The sequence below is a fragment of the Nipponia nippon genome, unplaced genomic scaffold (assembly GCF_047370975.1).
Source record: "Nipponia nippon isolate SJK-2023a ecotype South Korea unplaced genomic scaffold, ASM4737097v1 scaffold_14, whole genome shotgun sequence".
Classification (NCBI taxonomy): domain Eukaryota; kingdom Metazoa; phylum Chordata; class Aves; order Pelecaniformes; family Threskiornithidae; genus Nipponia; species Nipponia nippon.
The window spans coordinates 10431883-10453451 of record NW_028262330.1 but is presented as its reverse complement, the minus strand read 5'-3'; the positions used below and the strand labels follow the sequence as shown (position 1 = coordinate 10453451).

The window sequence follows — 21569 nt, the reverse complement described above, 5'->3', positions numbered from 1 at the left end:
AAGAACACACAATAATAGACACACTTCCCCTGCCATATCTGAGTTCTCCTCTCGTCTTCGCAGTTGCTTTTTGGGTCCTAGTTTTAGCATTCACCATTCTTTCCAGCCATTTTAATCTGAACTTCCTTGCCCAGCTCAAAGTTGATCTCTTGGGCCATGTCTGTAGCCCAATCCCACTTTCAGTTTCAGTTTATAACTATCATTAACTACAGTCCTCATCTTTTGTACCCTACTGAATATTTAATGCACGTAGCCTCGGACACAAGTCTAGCCTTCCTGATAATGTTGCTGGTAAGATTTTTGTATCCCACTCTACCAAGATTAAGAAGCTTCTTCCTTAACTCTGCTTTTACCAAGCCCAGAACTCCTGGAATCACATCATCTCTTTGCTCCCAGTTCATACAAAATGGGTTTCCTCTACCTTCCATTCCATATATAAAAATATATATGCTACTGCCTCTCTACAAGAATATATCATCATTTATTAACCAAAACCAAATTCAGCTGTAGAAACTGACACTTCTTTTTTGGGCTTTTATTGCTCAAAGGAATCTAGTAGTACCAACCTTCACACCCTCCTTTCATATAGCGGCATTACGCTGGCAGACAAAGTGTCGCAGGATTGTTTTATCTGGGTGGGGGAAGGACAGCTGAAGATTCTAGATCTGGAATATGAACCTCAAGCAGCTTTTTCCAGCTACATAAACAATTACACCACCTTAAGGCATACCGATCAGAAAGGTCCATTCTTCCTACCGCATCATAATGATACATGTTTTCTATGCAGCCAAATAAATGCTTATGTACTTTTCCTTTGATGTTACTCAGACAAAAAAAAGGAAATAATTAAGTATTGACCAAATCATGACACCCTGCTCAAAAAGCAAAGTGGTGAAGATTTTTAAAAGTAATATAATGAATGAGATGACAAATACTTTACAAAGAAGAGTTTGATTAATAACACTGAACATGGTTTCAAGGAATCATGCTACTAACAGCAGAAGATTATTTATAAAGAATTTATAAATTTATTCTTTCTGTTGCACAATTTAAAGAAAGGCAGAAGAGTGGAGGAAAGAAATCAACAGTAAAAATATTTTCACTTAGATAAGTAACACTCCTGCAAAAACCCTGGAAATCACAATGAAAGGAGTAGTAAAGGAGCATTTGGGGGAAAAAAAAAATAAATTAACAATTCAGCTCTCAAAAAGTAAGGAGAACATAATTAGTCTCCAAGCCAAAATTATAAAGGAGAGAAAATGCTTTGTCAATTTTGAATATTTTCAATTTTCTACTAGTACAAAAAGCCAGAGTTGCCAGACTCACACTGACGCTCTACGGATCTAGAGCGGCATCGAATACCAAGGCACTGCATTTCCCCATCCCAGCTCAGTAGGCGGGAGCTCTGGGGAAGAGAGGCTCTGGGCAAGAGTGTAGGAGGAGGGTGTGGACCCCAGAAGGAACGACAGTAGGCAAAAGGTGAAGATATGTACAGGCTGAAATGATTATGCACAAAAGGGACAACGCGGAGGTGGACAGATTAATAAAAAAGAAAAAAATAGTCGAGGACAGGATAGAGGGTTCCAGTGCAAATTATCTTAAAAAACTGCTCACTGGAAGTCACAAAGCTGGCAACAGAGCATAAACCATCATACACCTGTTTGCTATTTCTGTTCCCCACAAATATAATCTCTTCAAGCCTTTCTAACCTGTTGGCTTCTGAGCAACATGCAACTCCACAGGGCAATTTATCTGACCTATCTTAAAATGGTCTGAATCACCTTCTGTAGGTGCCTGTCTCTCTGCATTGGCTATGGAGAGAGGCTAGACACCTAGGCTAGACTGTCTGTCTTAGACAACTAAAGCTAGAACCCAGCCCTCAGTCTTTGTCATCTTCTCATGAGGAAGCACAATCTTATGTTCATTTTAGTCATCCTGTGCACCCAGCTTGCCTCTGAATTCCCCTGACTTCAGCTTTATTGTATTTTCAGATAGCTGACCAGAACAGAACACTACTCCAAGATTTATTATAACATCCCCACACCAGTTTCGGTATTTCCCATGACATTCTTTGCAGACTCCACACCGTAGTGATCAGTTTGGTTTTTTCAAACACTACTGCATACTGTGGTTAGATTTTCACTGGGCTATCTATGGAAAATATAAGCACTCAAGTTAAAGGTCTACACACAGACCACAAATTCAACAACTTGTGCAAAGTATTTTTTAAAATGGGTATTAGTTTATTTTTTCACCCACATCAGAGTCTATCTGCCATCCTAACAGCTTCTCCTTTTAATGCAACTCTTCAAAATCCCCTAATCTTCTCTAATCTTGACCAGCTCAGACAGTTTTGTGACACCTGCAAATATTGCCTCTTGGCTGCTTCCTCCATGTCAGCAAGGAAATCACGGTCACATTTTCACCATGTCTTACGTATAATAAGCAGTTTGATACAGAAATAAGAAAAATCAAATTTTCATTTATTCAAAACAACAGTAATAAGCATAATGATCAGTGAGGTGAAACAATCAGATAAATATTTCATCATGTAAAAGAGGTCCCTCATGTTTAGGAAAACTAATGCTTGAAAACTTACCTTATAGTCATGTAACAGTTAACTCTGTTACCAACAGCAAAATAATCAGCTGCAGTTAGAATGTCTATGCCATGTGGAAAAGTGCCCTACAAACATCATAGGGAAGAGGAGAACAAAATAAGAAATTATTATTTTAAAAATGTAAAATAGCTTCCAAATAGGCAACGTTATTGAAAACAAATCTCCTACTACTCTCCAAGCACTGAAAAACTACAATTTAATTTCTAATTTATAGTAAAATCACTTGTCCTAAAGATATAAAGGATATTGGATACGTAAGCAGCAAAATATCTAGCTTCACTTATGAGTCAATGATAAACAGTCAAAGTAAATAGCAGCAGGTAATAAACTATGCAACAGCTATTTTAACACCTTCAAGTCATATCCAAATATATATTTGGTGAATGTATGACTATTTATGTACACAAAAAATGATTTCTCTAAGAGAAGGTTTAGATAAATGTAAACATGTTTTCAGTTTATGTGAAGGAACAAGTATCTGCTGCAAGATTTATGAAGTATAAAATTAGAGATTTAGGCGCCAAGGAACGCATCACATGTAGAATACATGGGAGTTCAACTACTTCTGTTTGTTTCTACTTATACATATATGTCTTATTTATTAATGAACTAAAAAATTGGGGTTCATTTGTTTGTTTTTAAAAATAAGACTGGTTCCCAGCAAAGCGTGAGACATTGAATCCTACAGAAGTACCACACTTCTGACATCACTGCTCAAAAAATCCTGGTTTTAGAAGGTCAATTATCTTTCTAAATATGCAATTGCCACCTAAAAATTTGCCTTTTTATATAAGCAATATAATTCAGATATCCAGAATTTTGATTGGCTATGACTGATTTAATGTATTATTACACAGGACGACTGTGTTTTGGAATGGAGGAGGCAGCATAGCCTCCACAAGCCATAATTAAGTATGAATGGAAAACAGCCAACTGAAAGACACTACGCTCACTTACAAAAGGGACAATCATATGATATTTAAGCAATAAGGCTATGTGGAAGTACAGGTTCTGGATATGATACGCTTTTGTTTGTTTACAGCTCACTCATCCCTTCCACATTAGGATACAGCCATGCAAAAATAGTAGAAAATATCTCTAGATCTAAGCCTGAATAATTGAAGAAGGGTATATTGCAAGCAGTGAGAAGTGGTCAGCTACTGCGGAGGTCTTATTCTGGGAAGCATAATGCCAACCGTCCAAAAAAACAAGGCCTGAAATCTGACTGAACCAAGAAGGACAGACGGAATATTTATGGCTTATCCAAGAGACTACCTGCAAGCCCTAATAATGGTGAAATGAATGTACTCTTCAAAAGCCTGATGAAACACTGATTAGGGAGAAAAACACACACATGAGAAACACCTCGGTGTGATTTATAGCCAAACAAGATGACATACAATTAAATATATGAGAATGCACCCTGTACATAAGGAAAATCACAGCTAAACAATTTCAATTCTAGCTCATAGTTGGAGCTTGCGATTTATTACTTGGCTGTGAGTGTGCCAATTTGATGCCATCTCACCGAAGGTCACGGCGCTGCAGTGCACGTCAGTGAGACAGCAAAATTCCTGAAACCAAGTTCAAGAGTACAGAGGTCGTGGCCGATGGGAGAGACAGACTTCAGAGGAAAAGCTAACAGTTTCTGTTCTGTCAAAACACTAAAAACTTACTTCTCCAATTTAAAAGTTTGTCTTAGAAGTATGTGCATTTCTCGTGATTTATGCTTAAAAAAAAAAATTCTTCCAATTTTTCAGTTTTCAGTTACAGGAAGTGTAAGTTGCAATGGCTTCTTTTTCTGAGGCCGTAAAAGCAAGCCCTGGGATTCGGGACACGTGGAACGGCAAAGGTGGAGCAGGCGGGAACCAGGAAGTAAGCGAGGGCAACTCCTTTCTCCACCTATTGAGTATCAGCGTTGTTCCTTCAGAGGCCGAATATGCTTCAGCTCCTTCCAATTCAGAGAAAGGGTGTCTCTTTCAACACGTTACATCCAGGTAAAGAACTACAGAGGGTGTATCCACTGATTAAGTAACCATTTTCCTAGGCAGTAAGGAATGGTTCAGTAAGTAAAACTTCTGAACTTCTACAGGAACCAGCTGGAGACTGATAGCATTCTTCGTGCCATGAAAACTTACTATTTCCCTGCAAACTCCTCCTTAACGTGCTGACATATAAGCTGAAATTGTTGTGTGTTCTACCAACACTGAGAAATTTGACTCTTGTGTCAAAGTAGAATCAATAAGCAAACTTTCTGGTTGCAAACTAACTTAGACTGTACCCCTCTGATGAAGAAACAAAACAGTCCACAAGACTTTTGCAACATGGAAGCGTTTCTAAACCTGCAGCACCCAGGAGCCCTATCTCACCTGAAACTGAAGTCACCGCAAGGTGTTTACTTCATCACTACCTCACGAAGTGGCATCGGGCTGAGCTGCTGCGCGGTGACTAACCTCTGCAGGGCAGCAGGGAAGACCCAGGAAGAATCACGCTGGCTTCTAGTTATCACAGACCTAGTTGGGTCAGGTCACCAGAAATACCCACCCTCCTCCTCCGAGTCTTCTTGCACCCTTTCTCTGCTATTAACCTAATTCTATCTAGAAATACACGCACCAGTTATGGACACATTGCTTAAGACCTATAGCTCTAGAGGAATGATATCCCAGCTCGTAACATAGAGATCCTCAGGAACGATATCAGGGAAAGCTAGACAGCATTTTAACAAAGATCCCTTAAAGAATAGCTTATTGATAATAAAATTTGCTTTAACCATGCTCACATGCCCTGCTCTGTCACAAGAACCACTGAACCATTTTTCCCCTCTAAGTTGTATATTCACCTTTATTAGTTCCTGATGAGAAATGAGGAAACTTTGAAATCCAAGTCTTTACCCTATTTCCCTCTCCTCCAAGATTGCAAATCAAAGTTGTTTGAGCATTTTAACTACTTAAATGTTGCTCAGTTACATAGGAACCTACCACAATACTTTTTTTCAAAGCGCTTAGGTACCTCCAAAAGTAACAGATTTGTCAAAATATCTAGATGGTAGCATCACGGTACAACACGCAAAACCAAATACTGAGTTGAAGACTCTTAAGCCTAGTTCATCGTTGTATCACCAACCCCAGCAAAGACTGTGCAGTACACTTGAGCTGTTCCACTTCTGGTGAAAACTAGGAAGTCAAGGAAACAAAAGAATAACCAAAAAATTGTGCTTTTCCTGTTTTAAGAGAGTTGCAGTTTGCAAGGTGTATAACGGCCGTCATACCTGCTGATTTTGCTTTTCAGAATGACTTACAATTACCAGAAAGCTCATTTTCTTCCAGAATTCTGTTCTAGAATACTAGAATAAAAGTCACATCTCAGAAAAATATTCCACAAGAACCTGTTTGCTGATAATGAAAATAATTATTTTGTGACATCCTTTTACTCAATTTCTCTGAAGCCACAGCGTCTAATTTTGATTTTAGGCACTACACGTTTACAGCAACCTCCAAGGCACTAATGAATGAAGATTCAGGAAAGTTACCATACCTGTCTCCCAACATTCTCCTGGAAGGCAGCCTAAGGAACAGAGAACAAACACACCAAAACGAGTCAGGTTTGCTTTCTGATAAACACCAGATGATGAATTCAAAATACACAACAATATAAATGACCCATGGCTTTTCTTTTTTAAATAAAGTAAGCTTTGTCAGTAGAACAAGCCCACAGGGCTTTTTTGTTTCTGTGTCTCCATGTTCTGGTGTTCTTAAAGCTCTATGTTGCATGACAGCAGTTTAAGAATGCAAGTTTATTAAGCTAGTCACACCCACAAGAGTGCTTTTGAGTAGTGACACAGGGCTTCACACTGGAGTTGAAAGTCAATACCTGTAGACAACAGAAATTGAGACCGCTCACTTTTGTCTGACTACTTCAATATAATTTGCTAATAGTAGGCAAAGTTTGATTCTTTGTCAATGAAAACGTCAGACAAGAAGTATCGAGAACACAATACTTGTTTGAAAGATACACATCTGAAAGCATGCTGAAACACTGAAATTATAAAACCTGAAGACAAAATTCATGTATGTTTCTTGTGTTCTGCATTAAACTCAAAATCTTGCAAAATGGAATGAATACAACCATAAAGTTAATCTCTCTACTTGTATGGTATACAGAATAAAACCTACTTAACTCCCTACCCCCTACTTGAATTTTCTCCTTCTCTCAAAAAAGCCAATTTTTCGTTCCTTTAAAGAATACATAATCATAAGTATTAATAAAAACTTTTGTAAATTTTAACTCTTTTCAGAAAGGAGAAATCATCATTATCTGGACACTTCTCTTGGGGAATGTCACTCTGTCTACAAACACAAATCTCCAGCGCTGGACAGCAGCTGTCACCTGACAGCTAACTGATATTTAACACACAGGGAAGAAGTCCCAATCTTTACTGAAAACGCCACAGACAGAGCTTCTGTATTTCCTACATAAATAGAGTACGCATGGGGTAATCCACCTGTAAAAACAAAAGGTGAAGTTAGCTCACCAGGGTATCATACTCTACGTACGGAGCAAGCGCTCACAGAACACAGGTGGAGCAAGCCCTAATGAAGCCGAGTCCCTTAGTGCATTTCTGAGGTTATGTCTGTTTAGGATAATGACTGCAGTTCCTGTAGACTTGCCCGGGCTAGTTCAGCTCCTGCTCGCAGCGTATCCATTGCAGGACACGTAGCACAGGCTGACTCTAAACCGCTTACCCACCACCTTGGCGGGTTTCGGAGCCCACCTGAGCCTGCTCGCAGCTGCAGCCACGCTGCCAGCAGTGGCCCCGAGCTAACCAGTTTAGGGTTGCCTCGGGTAGAAGTGCATGGGCTATCCTCCACAGCAGCGGCAGCGGAGATACGCCCTTGGGCAACACATAAAGCAGCCTTCCAGAACAGGAACATGAGCTGCAGCAATGCCCTACGCTTGTTCTTCGTTGCGTGCTGTAACCCAGCTTCTGACATGGGTTTTTTCACTGCTTACCTCTCAACCAACATACACTCCAGTCAGGATTTGCCAGGGCATCGTTTCGTGTCACCCTGCATCATTTATTTCTTTTTACATACAGGTTAGCTTTAGATCCCCTTTTTAAATTGCCTTTTATAGACCCTTTTACCCAGCATAGGGAGGTTTCAGCAAGGATGACGCTCTCAACTATCATATCCAAGGGACTGAATAGTTTAATCCCTGCACTACAATTTCTTTTAGAAATGTACCGCTCAGTACGAGTGCCTTACTGATACAAAATCAAACAACGTAAACCTGGTCTTAAACCAGTGAAAGTTTTATTCTACTTACAATACATCTGTAAGCCCAGGACTGAAATATACTGTGGCAAAATAATTGGAAAAGTATGTATAGGGGCCTACAGACAATGTTGCAGCAAAACAGCTATTGTACATAAAGATTTCACACAGTTTGTTTACTTAATGTAGGAATTTTAAAATTCCACCACTATATCACCATTTCATTTTTTAATTCACTTAGAAAAACCATCAGATCTAAGAAATAGTCCAGCAGCATGGCAAAAACACTGAGCATTCATCTCATGTATTCTAAACATCCCATTTACATGTCAATTTACACCTAATTGATTAGTTTATCTATAAAAAACATACAACTTTAACCACTGCTTACAAAGATAGATGATAGTATTGCCTTACTATAAATATATTTGTTGACAATTTCAATTTAATAGCCTTGGAGAAAAATAATCAGTTTGTTATAGATTCTCACGCTTGTGTTATGAATTTACAATTCATAAACGTATGAAGAGAAATACGGTAACTAGCAAATTCCTGTATACACAGCTCAGTAGCTAGAAAATTTGCCAGTTGCAGACTAAAACCGTACAGTAACTTGTTTCACAGGTTGAGGTAGAGGGAGGTTTGTATGCATCACCACGAACCTCTTTGCTTCAGCATTGTTGCTGTGCATTTAAAAAAAAAGCTAAAAGGTGCTTCTTCTGAAAATAAGTTTGCAATCAATTATGGGGACATTTACAATGAAACCCAAGATATCAAAACAAAACCTGAAAAATGTAAAACCAGAACCCTAGAGTGTTTAGAGTTATATTCGGAAGATTTCACTATTGATTTAAGGAGGCTTTGTAGACAATGCACGTTCCAGCTGCGACAACTTAAAACACATTACTGTTCTAGGAGAACAGCACCTAATCCCAATTTTAGCAACAAAAATGCGATAAGGTAAATTATTTTTCCTGGGTGGGAAGGAGTACGTTGCACAGAAAAAGTTACAAAACCATCCCCACAACGTTATTCTGTTAAAGCTCTGTGAGAGAAAGTAAAATAGAAATATGAAAATAATGGAACATATTGTTTATCCAAGTGAAAAGGCAATTTTCTAGAGCTCATTTAATGTTGACAGAATTCCCTTCTTGTTTCTTTAGCACTTTATTGTTTCACAAGAGATTTTTCTTCATAATACTGAAGAGATTTTCAATAACCGAAAATGTAACGATATCAATCGTACTTTCAAACAACTGCAAATTCCTAAAAGATGCCAAATGTTTCATTTGTTTTGTCAGAATAATTTTCCATTTCTCACACAATCCCCTTCTGGACTGGATGCAAAGATCTTTATTTAAAGATCCCATGATATCAGAACGAAGATGAGCAACTAGCATTGTAACCTGAATGCTTTGCTGTTCCCACAAAAACTGAAAAACTATTAAAACATTCTCAAAGTCATTATTTTAAAAACTATCAGCCAACCAAGAGGAGGAAAAAAACCCCTCTCTTTAACATGTCAGAGCTGAATGGAGCCCAATCCGAGATCACCTATTCATGTGATTTTTCCTTATAACGATGATTCATGGAAGAGTTACACAAGTCAGCTCAGAATGCTTTTGGAGCTTCAAAAGAACAGTTCTGTTTTATTCTCTCTAACCTCAGGGTTCAAAATATCTCTATATGCTATTTTGTTGCATTGGTGCTCTGCATATTGTAATAAATGGAAAATCTAGTAAAACATGTTGTTGATTTAAATATGTATTTAACTGTAGTAGTGATTGGAAATAATTAGGACTCCCAGGTATTTTTCTTCAAAATTGTAGTAATGCCCGGTAAACACAAAATATTTCTTTGCCTGCCTTTCTAAAATAAGAAAAATGGTTTCAGTACTTTCATAACCATCCATCAAAACAGCAATTCCAAATTTAGACCAGCTCTAAATTAGAATGTACAAATGAAAAAATTAATTTGACTGGAGATAACCGAATTGCTGAATGCTCGATAGCTTGGTCTAAAGTAGAAGAGGAAAGCGAAAAGAAAATGTAGTGTATTTCGAACTCATTTGAAATATGGAAGCACAACCTGCACTAAGCTTATAGCATTAGTAAACGTATCTGCTTTAGCACCATATTTTGTGGTCAAACTATCGGTTTACATTTAAGCGTAGACACATAATGAAGATTACACATGACAACTAGAACAAGCCACTAAATGTAAGCAGCACACTTGTAGTAGCAATCATGTTAAAAAGAATTCTCCTCTTATATATATTACCGCTGATTCCTAGGCCAATTCCTACAGAGCAAATAAATAGTTCACTTTTCACCGTCCACACTCCTTCATGTTTTGTGCAGTTCTCAGGAAAGCAAAGCTACCTTTGCTTTCCTCTAAGGATTTCATTTGAATAAAGTGACTTAAATTAGCCAAGAATAGCAAATTCTACAGTTTCTAAAATTAAGGAGTTGAAGTTTGGGGGGAAAGTAGCATTGCTTATATTCGTTACTTGTATAGTCTGCGAAGAATATGTTCTATCCGTCCTCAGCGACCTACAGCATCTTAGCTTCCATGCTTTGGTTTTAACCTATTTAGACACAGTGATTTGTGATACGATTACACAAGCAACTGACTCACTTCTCCAGCAATTATGCTGCAGCTTCATTCAACAGCTTAAACTCTCAAGCAGAGGTGTGGCTAGAAAAAATAAGGATGCTATCCAGGTATCCCTGAGAAATCCTTCTTCTGTTACAAATGCATTAGCTTTCCAAATTTCAGTCAAAAAATAAGACAGACCTGTTAATTGATTCGCATGTTGCAAAGACTGCCTTTTTTCTTTTTTTTTTTAATGCAGTCACAGTGAAGTTTATTCTCGGGAACAGAGAGACTGGGTTCTTTGACAGACATTGTTTGGTCCTGTGTTTGAGTTAATACAGTTATAGGGTGGGGTTTTTTACATTTACATAAGATAATCTGTTTTTTCTGTTGAAACACACAAGTCATACTTTTTTTTTTTTTAAGAAAGCAGGTTCAATATATACAACACACTGACTTAAATTCTTAAAGATAAGATGTTCATTCTTTCTTCTTCTCAAATTCTATAATCTCTCCTCCATAAATTCCCTTCTCTTAAGAACAATCACACATTCTTTTCAATTCTCAACTGCATAAGTATTTTCTACAGAAAAGTTCCATGGAATATACTTTGGTGTCAGTCCGATTAACTAGATAACAATATCTGCCTAATGGATTTATCACTTTATTTTAAAAATTCCCAGTCCTATGGAAAGGGTTTTGTACAATAACTGAAAATATCTTAGAGGGGGAGATATTATTCTAAAAATTTTCAGCTTACCACAATTACAGAGTGGCAGTTGATGATCAATTAGAAAAGTACAATTTCACAAAACTTACCAGCTTGGTGACTTGAAAAAAATACACTGCTTGTATATTATGAATGACCCTTTTGTCTCTGATATTGTGACTAGAAAATGCTAAATAGCTCTCTCTTAGATACTCTGTTTTATCCATCATGACAACAATACAGCAGATTGTGAACTGTGGCCATAAATCAAGATGTGGATCTGTGGATTATATTACTTAAAATCTAAATTCACAGCATACTTCTAAGGATTTAAAAAAACATTTTTTTGCTCACAACACAATATATTGCTTATATACTGTAGCTCTACATAGCTAAGTCTATAAATTATTAAATTAAATGAAAACAAACAAAAAATAACAGAAACATATAAGCTAGAATGTGATAACTTACTGAAGCAGCTCTTCTGCAATTAACATCACGATCAAATACTGCAGCAATAACCAATGCACTGAGGAAATAAAATCATGAGTATTAGTACCAAAAATAGGAGAAGAAATGTGTAACGCCATCATTTCAACATTTAGACTTCTGAGCAGAACACGTAGCATTTCCTCCAAGAAGCTTACTTATAAATACAAGCCTAAACTAAAATTTGAGTTGAAATAACCACGTACTTCCTTGTTTCTCTAGTTTGCTGTGGACTTTCCAAGGCATAAACAGACAACTGCCATCCTACTGTATCAAAGCAATTTAAGAAGTATGCAAATACGTTTAACTGCATAGAAAGGTTTTCTATTTTAAATACAGCAGGATTTTAAAACTTGGACATAACTATCGTCTCTAATGTGAGACTCATACAGTGCAATTTTAAATTCAAACTTGGAAATACAGTTTCTCAATAGCCAAATGCACAGCAAGTCTTATGTAAGGCTTAAGCAAAACGAAAAGTTAAGCAATGGAAACTTGCAGCTATCTCTACAAGAACAATCACATCCTGTAAGTAACAAAAAAATCAGAAAACAATATGCAAATCCTGCAAAAAGGTGGCCTGCAAGATAAATTGCAAAGCAGTTTTTTTAAAAGGTGACCTGTAGATACAGAGGCATGATTATACGAAACTATTTCTTTGTGCGTGAAATCTGGTAACCCTGCAGTTTAATTCTTCTGCCTCAAAAGAACTGCTTTTAAAAGATGTGCTACACAACAGAAGAGAGAGAATATATCCCAGGACACACAGTCTACAGCTTTAGTAATCCACCTCCAGCATTCAATTAACTTCAGTGACAAACAAACATCACTTCAGGAGAATCATTCAAGCAGAAAATTATTCCTTTCAAACTCTGAAACTCTTCATTACGTTATTTATTGACTCCAGGCAAAACAGGAAATAAATACTGGCTGAAAAGTAAACCCACGATAGCTTTGCTTTAGCATAAAGATATTAATTACACTGATAATATCAAACTTCCCTGGGTAGTAGCTATCGGTTTCCTACAGCAAAGAATACCGTGTTGTTAAAATTCGCTGAAATGCACAATCAATGTTGCCTGTGTAATTTAAGTTTATCTCCATTGAAGAAAACAAGAGACAGAAAGCAAGAATGAATAAAGCCCAATAAATTGTTCTAAAGACAGTTAATGCTTTCCTACTGCTACTCGCATGAGCAAGTCCTCTCTCTGCCACAAAGACACCAGGTGATTATACGACAAAAGGTCACCCCAACGCCAGCGTTTGGAAGAGCACGTGTCTAGGAAGCATTCCATTAGGAAGCGGCATACGCGGCTAACTGCTGAAAAAGTGCTGGGTCAAATATATCGTCTTCATGCCATGTTTGCTAATTTTCTTCTCTGGCATACAGAGAAAGTTAAAAATAATTTTAAAAGGACATTTAAGAAGTATATAGTTTTAATGATATGAATAGCTCCCATAAATCTTTTAATTATAGAAAAGAACATTCAAAAGTAAGGAATTGGATTAAAATCATCCTGGAAAGCAAAAAGAAGCAAATTTCTGCCTGACGTTTCCGATTACACCGACTAGGAGATAAAACATTATTTTGTCAGTTATGCAATAGTTCAATATTGTTCTCTTGAGGAAAAAAACAAAACAAAACAAACAAAAAAAAAACCCCACACCAAAAAAAACCCGCATCAAGGCAGAAAGCTCAGAATCCAGTGTTGCCCTTACTGTGTCAAAGGTACCCTGAAGTTAAGTGGTACAGAGTATTTCAGAAGAGCTGTGCCAGGTCAGACCAAAATCCTTCCAAGTCATTGTCTTGTCTCCGACAGTGGCCCGAAAGGGACACTTAGGGATGAGTGTAAGCACATACACAGTAAATATTAACATACTGATTTGAAAGATTATGCAGTCTTTTCGAACTGGAAATGTTAAAAGACCATCACTGGAGAATAAATACTGCTTTTTGAATTTCATATTTAGACGTAAAATGTGGTTTATTAAATATAATGGAAAAGTTTCAGGTTATTATACAGAAGAGTTCAGCTTATAATCAAATTGTACTTTTCCATTTTTTTCTTATTCTTCTGTTACCTTAAGACAAACGTGTATAAGTAAAACCAGCATAACAACATACTGTCTATGTGATGCCACCTGAGTTCTTCAGTGCTGCAACTGAATACCATGTTGAAGAAAAACAAAACAAAAAAACCCCAGGAATTTCATCATTGCCCCCGTCGCCCCATTATATTAATAAATCATACTCTCGTCACTGTTTTATGTTAATCCTTTTAATAGAAGTATTTTAAACATATCGAATGACACGAATGATTTTTTCAAGTTAGTTCCCATTTGAAAATGCAGGCACAGCCTGCCGTAACACAGGGATTAGCAAGGAAAGCAACATGCCTGAGATGAAACATGTCTAAGGTGTCTTCACCTGTCTGCTTTGTCGTGGGAGTTTATGTGATACTCCACCAGGATTTCCTAACATAAAGAAACTGTTTATGTCAAACAAAGTGGGATATTTTTTTAGGCTAGTTAAAGGATCATGTCTTGACTTGCCTGAAACGTACCACACCTGACTACTAACAGGTAGAGCAAAGACGGGCTTTGCATCTTGCAGTGTCTGTGAGACACCTTTTGTAGTTCCTTGAGGTATATTTAGCCTGTATGCACGACAAGCAGTTAAGCGTACAATAAACACAAATGGACTCTCAAAAGCAAGTTGCAATTCTATCAGTCAACTAATAATTCTCCCTTTCTTCCCTATCCCTTCCGCTCTCCCCCGGGTACTCACTTAGCTGGCTTCAGGGAAAGTTAAAAGGACCCAGTATGTTAGCGGCTCACTCCCTCAGCCCAGCGCTGATCTCATTACCTTCCCCGGACAAGGCCGAAAGAATCAGAGAGCGGAGGCCAGCCAGGTGATAGACATCAGAACACAGAAATATCAGGTTACCCTCTCCTTACAAGCACCAGATGTACCAGACAATAAATCGGAATTTCCTCTATCACCTGTAGCAGGCACTTCTAGTCTATATTAGTCACAAGCAGCAAGAAGCTTATCCTATTGCTAACCTCTGAGAATTTGCTACTATTAATTCAAGCATACCACCCTGAAGCTGCGGGAAGAAAAAAAATAAACTCTCAAGCTTCTTGCCAATTTGGCACAAACCCAAAATTTCCTTCCTGAGCCCAAAAAAGGGGAAAAGTCTAACTTGTAACAGGACAGAAAACTCTCCTCCCTGCTATACATTAGGGAAGGGAAGGCATAATCATCATCACAAGCAAAACGGCTTTGAACAATCCAAGCAAGTTAAAAAAGGAGGTGAGACCAGAGGCAGACCCGAGTCTGTTGAGAGCCGCTGCTGCCAACAGCCCTTTTCGCACCTCTTCAGACACGCCAGTCCCCCACCGGGAATGGCTACCCAGTGAGCTGCATGATGAAGACAGATCTAGGCTCAATTCATTTTTCTTTTGCTATCTTTTTTTTTTTTTTTTTTTTAAACCAGAGAAGCTCCCCCATTCACTTTATCACACACAGCTGTGCTATGCTCAACTGCGGGAGCAGCGCAGGTGAAGGAGCAAGGAAAAGAGCCTGCTTCAGCCAGCACTGCTAGGGGAAAAAGCCCTTCAGACTCCAGTCTGATTTAATTCCTCCTGTTCATCTAGGCAAGGAGAAGGTCTGAAGAAAGGACGAAATGCAGTGAGCAGTCCCACTTCTATACTGCATACTGTCACGGTCCCTCTAGCCCAGCCCACAGCGAGCTCTTACACGTTCTGCTGGTCACCCCGTGTCCTACACTGGTCAGCGTGGTATTCCAGTCCCAAACTTTTGGGATAAAATGAGGAAAGTACAATACATACACATGTAGAAAAGAGCAGTAAGGAAAATGCTTAGAACAGGAATTACAAATGCTGCTATTAAAAAAAAAAAAAGAGAAAGAAAAAAAAGGCATATGATGCCCCTGCAGGAAATAACTTTACACAAGTGCAAGACGCAGTAGGCACACAACTCTCTTCTGAAGGCAACATTCAAATACATAAAAGAAGAAACCTCTTCTCAATATTTCATCATGGTACAAGATGTAGCTCAAAGCAATGCTTCAGATTTCCCCAATTCTGCAGGACAATCTTGCCCTGGAGCAAGCTACATCATTCATCCATAGCCACACCTTCCTTTTTTTTTCCCCCATCTTCAAAAACAAGGCACCACCGCAGGGAAGACAAAGCCGCCTGCACTCCTACACTGTACGCACGATTTGTACTGGTATTCTGCTGAACGGGAGAGAGCAATTAGATCTTTCTAAATAACGATTCGTTTATTGATTACCTACACCATCGAATGACAGATAAATGAAACTACATTCTGACTATGCAACAGTTCCAAATAATTAAGATAGCCAGCAACAATTTAATCGCTATAATTGTGTAACAGAGTAGAAGTATGCTTTCCCTTTTATTTTTTGTTTGGGTTTTAAACAAAACAGCTCAGCTTCTTAGCGTGCACCTGCCACTTTACAGACAGTAACTTCCACACCCAAGGGGGCAGGAATCAAATTACCTGTATTTCCAAGTTATTAAATTATGTTTAACTTTCCTCATAGGTAAGCTTAAAAAGAGAGCATGCACGTAGAGACTGGGAGAGAAAAAAAATCTCAGTCAAGTAGCGCTTTGCTACAGATACGCTTGAATGGCAACTTCAGTACATGCATTTCAAAACATAGTAGGTTATCCTGCAATAAAAGTGAAGTTTCATCTGCTTTGCCAAGAATTTTCTTTTTGTGGTCCTGTAGTTTGAATAGATCCGGCAAGGTTTTAGAAACCAGTTTAAGTAGACTTTAAAAAAGCAAATGTAAGTGTATCTTGTTGAAATATAGATAGGGAAAAAATACTGAGGCGTAAAAACAAGAGCAAGTACTATTAGAAATACTCTCAGGTGAGTATTTTTAATAAGTGTTCTCTATCATTTTTCTTTTTTTCTTAAAAGAAGAGTGGTAGGGTCAGGAAGGAAAAGAGCTGATCTACGATCGACAGCAATCTAAGTTTGTAACTTCAATATTCTGACAGTTTCATCACTTAATAACAGAACATATGTAAAAAAGCAGAGAAGAAACAGCTATCACTGAATATGGAGACAGATACTTCTTTTAAAACATTGTCATAAATTTTACTAAAAAAATACGATTTTATGCAGTTTAAGGTGATTTTTCACTAGTCAAAAGTGAAATATTTATGTCCCTTGACTACTGAAAACACAGACAACAATGCCTTTCCATTACACGATGATACACCTTTGCAGGCAAGAAAAGGAAAAAAGGAACCCAGCACCAAATTGCCCCTCTGCTTTAATTTGTAACTACGGTACCACAGCCTGAATGGGTCGTGGGGCAGGACCCAGTCTAAGCAGCATACTTCTGTATTTTGGTACCCAAGCGACCTTCCCGACAAGATACACTAACACCTGCCACAGGCCATGACGTGAAGCAGCTCACTGTTTAACTCAACAGCTTCTAGTTACCACCAGTGCGCTTCCTCTACCACAACGACCGCCTTGCCTTTCGAGTCTGAGTGTAGCAACCAGCTACTTATGCTCCAAGTTCAGCATTATCTGTGTTCCTCCAGCCAGTTCGAGAGCAGCGTTAAAGACTCTGAATGAAGGAGAAACCATCTGCCATTTCTAGCACCAAGACGAAGCAAACAGTTCAGGATCGCAATTGGTCATTACATTTTTTTAAGGCGGTAGTATTTTCCTTTCAGGTAAACGATTCATTATTTTTCTATAAGAATCTAATAGTTTGTATTCTTACATAGGCAGATGGGTTTGCTGTGTAATTCAGCTCACAATGGATATTATGTACTTTGTTTCAAGATGCTGAGTTCTGCATTTTTTAAGGGTAGCAACAATTTGCTTGTGGCTAGAAGTATGACTCTTCTTTAAGTAAAACAGTGACACACCTAAGGCTAGATTTAAAAAAAAAAAGCTGTATGTAATTATCAGCTTGCTGACACAATAGGTGAAACTGTGTGTCATACTTTATTTGAATATTTTTTTTCACCGTTTCTCTTTGGAGTGGCAATTCTACCTTCAAGAGTTGATTATATTTCGAAAAGGTATGGCGAACGTAACTACAAAGATTTTTAAATAAAGCCTTAATATAGCGTTAATACTTGCTAAAATACTGTGCAGCTTTGTTAGAAAACTAAGCATATACAAACCACAACACCTTACAACCGATCGTAAGCAATTTTCAGCTTCCCCTTGCCATCCACCCTGTGTTTCTCTCCACTCCACCAACTTGTTCCAAACAACTGAAGCTTGTAGCTGGCATACCCACAGTGTTAATTGATATTACTGCCATAGGTAGAAGATATCAATTATTTTCACTTGACATTCTCCTAAAAAGAAAAGAAGAATTCGTTTCCAGAACAGTCTGAAAGCTAAAAGAAACATAACCTCCTTCATACCTGTCCACAAGTTCCCATTAACAGCTTTGTGGCAGTAAAACAAAATACCACAAACTATGAAAAATCAAAATGGTGAGCTTGCATCTAACGTATGGAGAACAACATTGCTGTTTCACCACAGTAGGGTGAAAGGAGTAAAAGAAATATATTGCTCAAAGCATCATGAGCAGAAGAAAAATTCTGATAAACAGATCAGAATTCTGATAAACGGAAGGCTTACACACTCACACGTAGGTTTTTTTAAGTTTCACAAGGAACAAGCTTGCCAGACCTTAAAGAAAGCTAAAAGTTGTTCAGCTAAGTCAGAGGATGGAAGCAGAGGATTTATTTTCATAAGGCTGCTGACCAAATCTACAAAAAGCACCAGTTCTGAACCAGACTTTAGTATTGGTATGGCTATACCCAACCTGAAGATTTGCTCGCAGCAAGAATATAAATGTATTCCTGCGAATATAAAGATAGCAGTAAATAACGCTGCACAGCTGATAATAGCCTGCTAGAAACATTTGTTAACATTCTGGTCATGGGTGTCACTGTGTCTTCATTGCTACCATTACCTGTGCTGGCGAGATGAAAAACAGGAATACAACCCAAGATGTAATCACATGATTATTCCACTGTGCAAACACATCTTTAGGTACCTTTATGTTAAGAATTTCATACTATATATAATTTACCATGAACTCAGCTGGAGGGGAACTAAATACGACCCTTCAAAATAAAATATTTCTTTAATAACTCACCATGGCAAATATCACTATTTCTTAGCACGCTTAACTGAAGCGGGTCTATTCTGGAGCACCACATTCTTTTTCTGAAAGTCATCCAGAAACAGTGGATGGCATCATGTTCTAGCACAGCTTGGCGTTACAAGACTCCTCTCCTTTAGTATCTACGCTATTGTAGATGCAACATCATCAAAACAACATGAAACTGCTTTATCAGAGACACAAGGCTAAGACGTCTTAGAATTTTTTTGTCTGCTCACTTTGGAGAAAAGACATGACAGCTTAAAAAAAGAAAAAAACAGTGTTTGGCCTTAAGAGATTTGACAGCAGGTTCTTAGACAGAAAGATTTTATGAAGGTCTCAGAAAACCCCAGGAGCAAGTACCACACAGATAAGAGACACTGTTGTGTGACCCTGCATTAAAGGACCAGCACTGGAAGGTGAGGGTACAAGGACGAAGAACAGCGGAGACCAGCAAGGGCACAGTGCACCAGCACCAAGGGATAAAAATGGATATGTAGGGCTTACAGACTGTCCCAAAGAACTTTAAAAACAGGTTTTAAAGAAGAAAGAAAAAGTCGCATATTCTTTGGGAACTGCTGAGCTAAGCAAGTAATCCTGTGTTTCCAAACAAGACTTTTTGGATGAGATTGAAATAGTCCTGTCAGCAATCGGGAAGCAAGGCAGCCCCTAGAAATTTAACCAGATATCCAGGACCACAAATCACAGTGTAGTCCAAACTTTTTTTTTCTTCCTTTTTAAAAAGATAATACTAAACGACTACTGATCAAAACCCCTCCGATGGACAATAGGATGCCTGAGTTGCTGCTATCAATGGTTGTACTAAAAGTCTGCCAAGAAACTGTTAGAAGCTACCTCTTTGTGTTTGCAGTGCAAATCACCCATTAAAGACACCTTGAAATGTCAGCAGTGTGCTGCCAACAAAAAGACTAAATGCTAAAGAGAGAATCCCACGAGCAAATAGGAAGAAAAGCATGAGACGGAAGAAAAAAGAAAAAGGTAAAACCAATTTGTATCTACAAAAAGATCATCAGTATTAAATGAAGAGCTGCATCAAGGTCTAGTCCACCATTGCAGTATCACAGATTTTTATTTGGAAATCTTTTGAAAATTTGGCTTTTGAAAGTCTTTTGAAACAGAAACGACTGAAAAAGAAGTACATGCATGTGTTTCCATTCAACTGTAAGTAGAGTTTAGTACCGTGGTCATTCTGGACTGGGGTGCTCTATAAAAACAGAAGGGATCAGAAAAGAAAAAAAATTCTGTCGTGTATTTGTTAACTAAAATGTCTTATTAGTTATAATATAAACTCCATTATTCAAAAGTGATATGTTACTAAGAATTCAGAATCACTGTGTAGAGCTCAAGCTCTTACCACTTTCAAAAACTGGAAGTGATTTTATTACTCAAAAAAATCTTTAAATTGGAGCACTTCAAAACGGAAATTGTAAATGGTACAGAAGAACCAGGAGGCTCCAAAACGGCTCTTTAGAGAAGAGCTGAAGTGTAGTTTATTCTTTTAGACCTAACGTGCTCAACTTGCAAGTTGTAAGCTGGTCAATAAAGACATGCTATATTCTTTGCACAATACCCATCTGACAAAGTACCAAAACTCCTGGATCATTAGAAACAAGTGTTCACCTGAACAGGTAAGGAGTAACTTCTTCCCTAAGTCTTCTCTTCTTGTAATATTTCCAGCTCTTTATGACTCCACAAAGCAACTCCCCAATTTTAGAGTGGTTTGTTATTTCTACCTCTACTGCACTAAGGTTCCAAATCCTCTGAAAGTTCCTGAATCTGTTTCGCTGAGCTAACCATAAAGCAGGTGATCAAGCAGACGACAGACGACACCCCCACCCACCCAAAGCCTCCGTGAATTTCTCTGAATCTTTTTACAGTGAGTTTTTATGGATTTTTCTTTGGTTTTGTTATGACAGATAAACAGAAGGAAATGAAGTTATCACACTTGATAAGGAAACATTTAGATGCGTTTCAATCCAGAAAGCTAAACTGCATCATACCACAACGGGAAGAAATTTTAGACGTCAATAATTACATGGAAAGGCAACAGGATTGTTTATGTCATTGTCATCCCACCCATATTCAATTCTTTAAGATATTCAGCATATCTGTTAGCATGAATCAATTAATTTTATTAAAAATTATCATAGAGAAACAAAAATAGCCATTCCTTGGCAAACAATATCCAGAGATCAATTGATTTCATCCATGTTATATGGGACACGCCAGCTACTTTTTAAGCATGAAGGTATTTCCCCTAAATGGATGTATCACTTCTGGTCAATATCCAATTTTAAATATTTTAAAGCATTAGACTCTTAGATTATTAACTTCTAGAAGATACAGAATTAGACTATTAGATTAACTTCTAGCTCCTTCCTAATTTTGAATAGATTTTAAAAATTAACTGTAAGTAGCTCAGTTTCTTATTGCTACAACTTACCTGGAAATCTGATTAATAAACGGTATCAGTTCTGCAGGATCATAAGCACGAGCAAAGGCCCAGCACACATAGCACGCTGCATCTCTCACATTGGAACCCACGCTGCATGCCCCCCTCTTCTCGTCATATGTCAGCGCTTTCAAAATGACAGGAACAACTGGTAAAAAAATACAAAAGCAACAATTAGGACCTGTCGTGGTTTAACCCCAGCCAG

At 37.9% G+C, this 21569-nt stretch overlaps 1 protein-coding gene across 4 annotated transcripts in view; it reads right to left on the bottom strand.

Moving 5' to 3' along the window:
- The window catches only part of TBCD (tubulin folding cofactor D), a 132142-nt gene that overhangs the window by 53908 nt on the left and 56665 nt on the right, over positions 1–21569 (bottom strand). For all 4 annotated transcript variants that reach the window (XM_087750716.1, XM_087750714.1, XM_087750717.1 and 1 more), the window contains exons 15-18: positions 21356–21512; positions 11669–11726; positions 6155–6184; positions 2600–2685 (exon numbers count right to left, since the gene is read on the bottom strand). In XM_087750716.1, coding sequence (XP_087606842.1) covers positions 2600–2685; positions 6155–6184; positions 11669–11726; positions 21356–21512 — 331 coding nt within the window. The remainder of the gene's footprint in view (positions 1–2599; positions 2686–6154; positions 6185–11668; positions 11727–21355; positions 21513–21569) is intronic.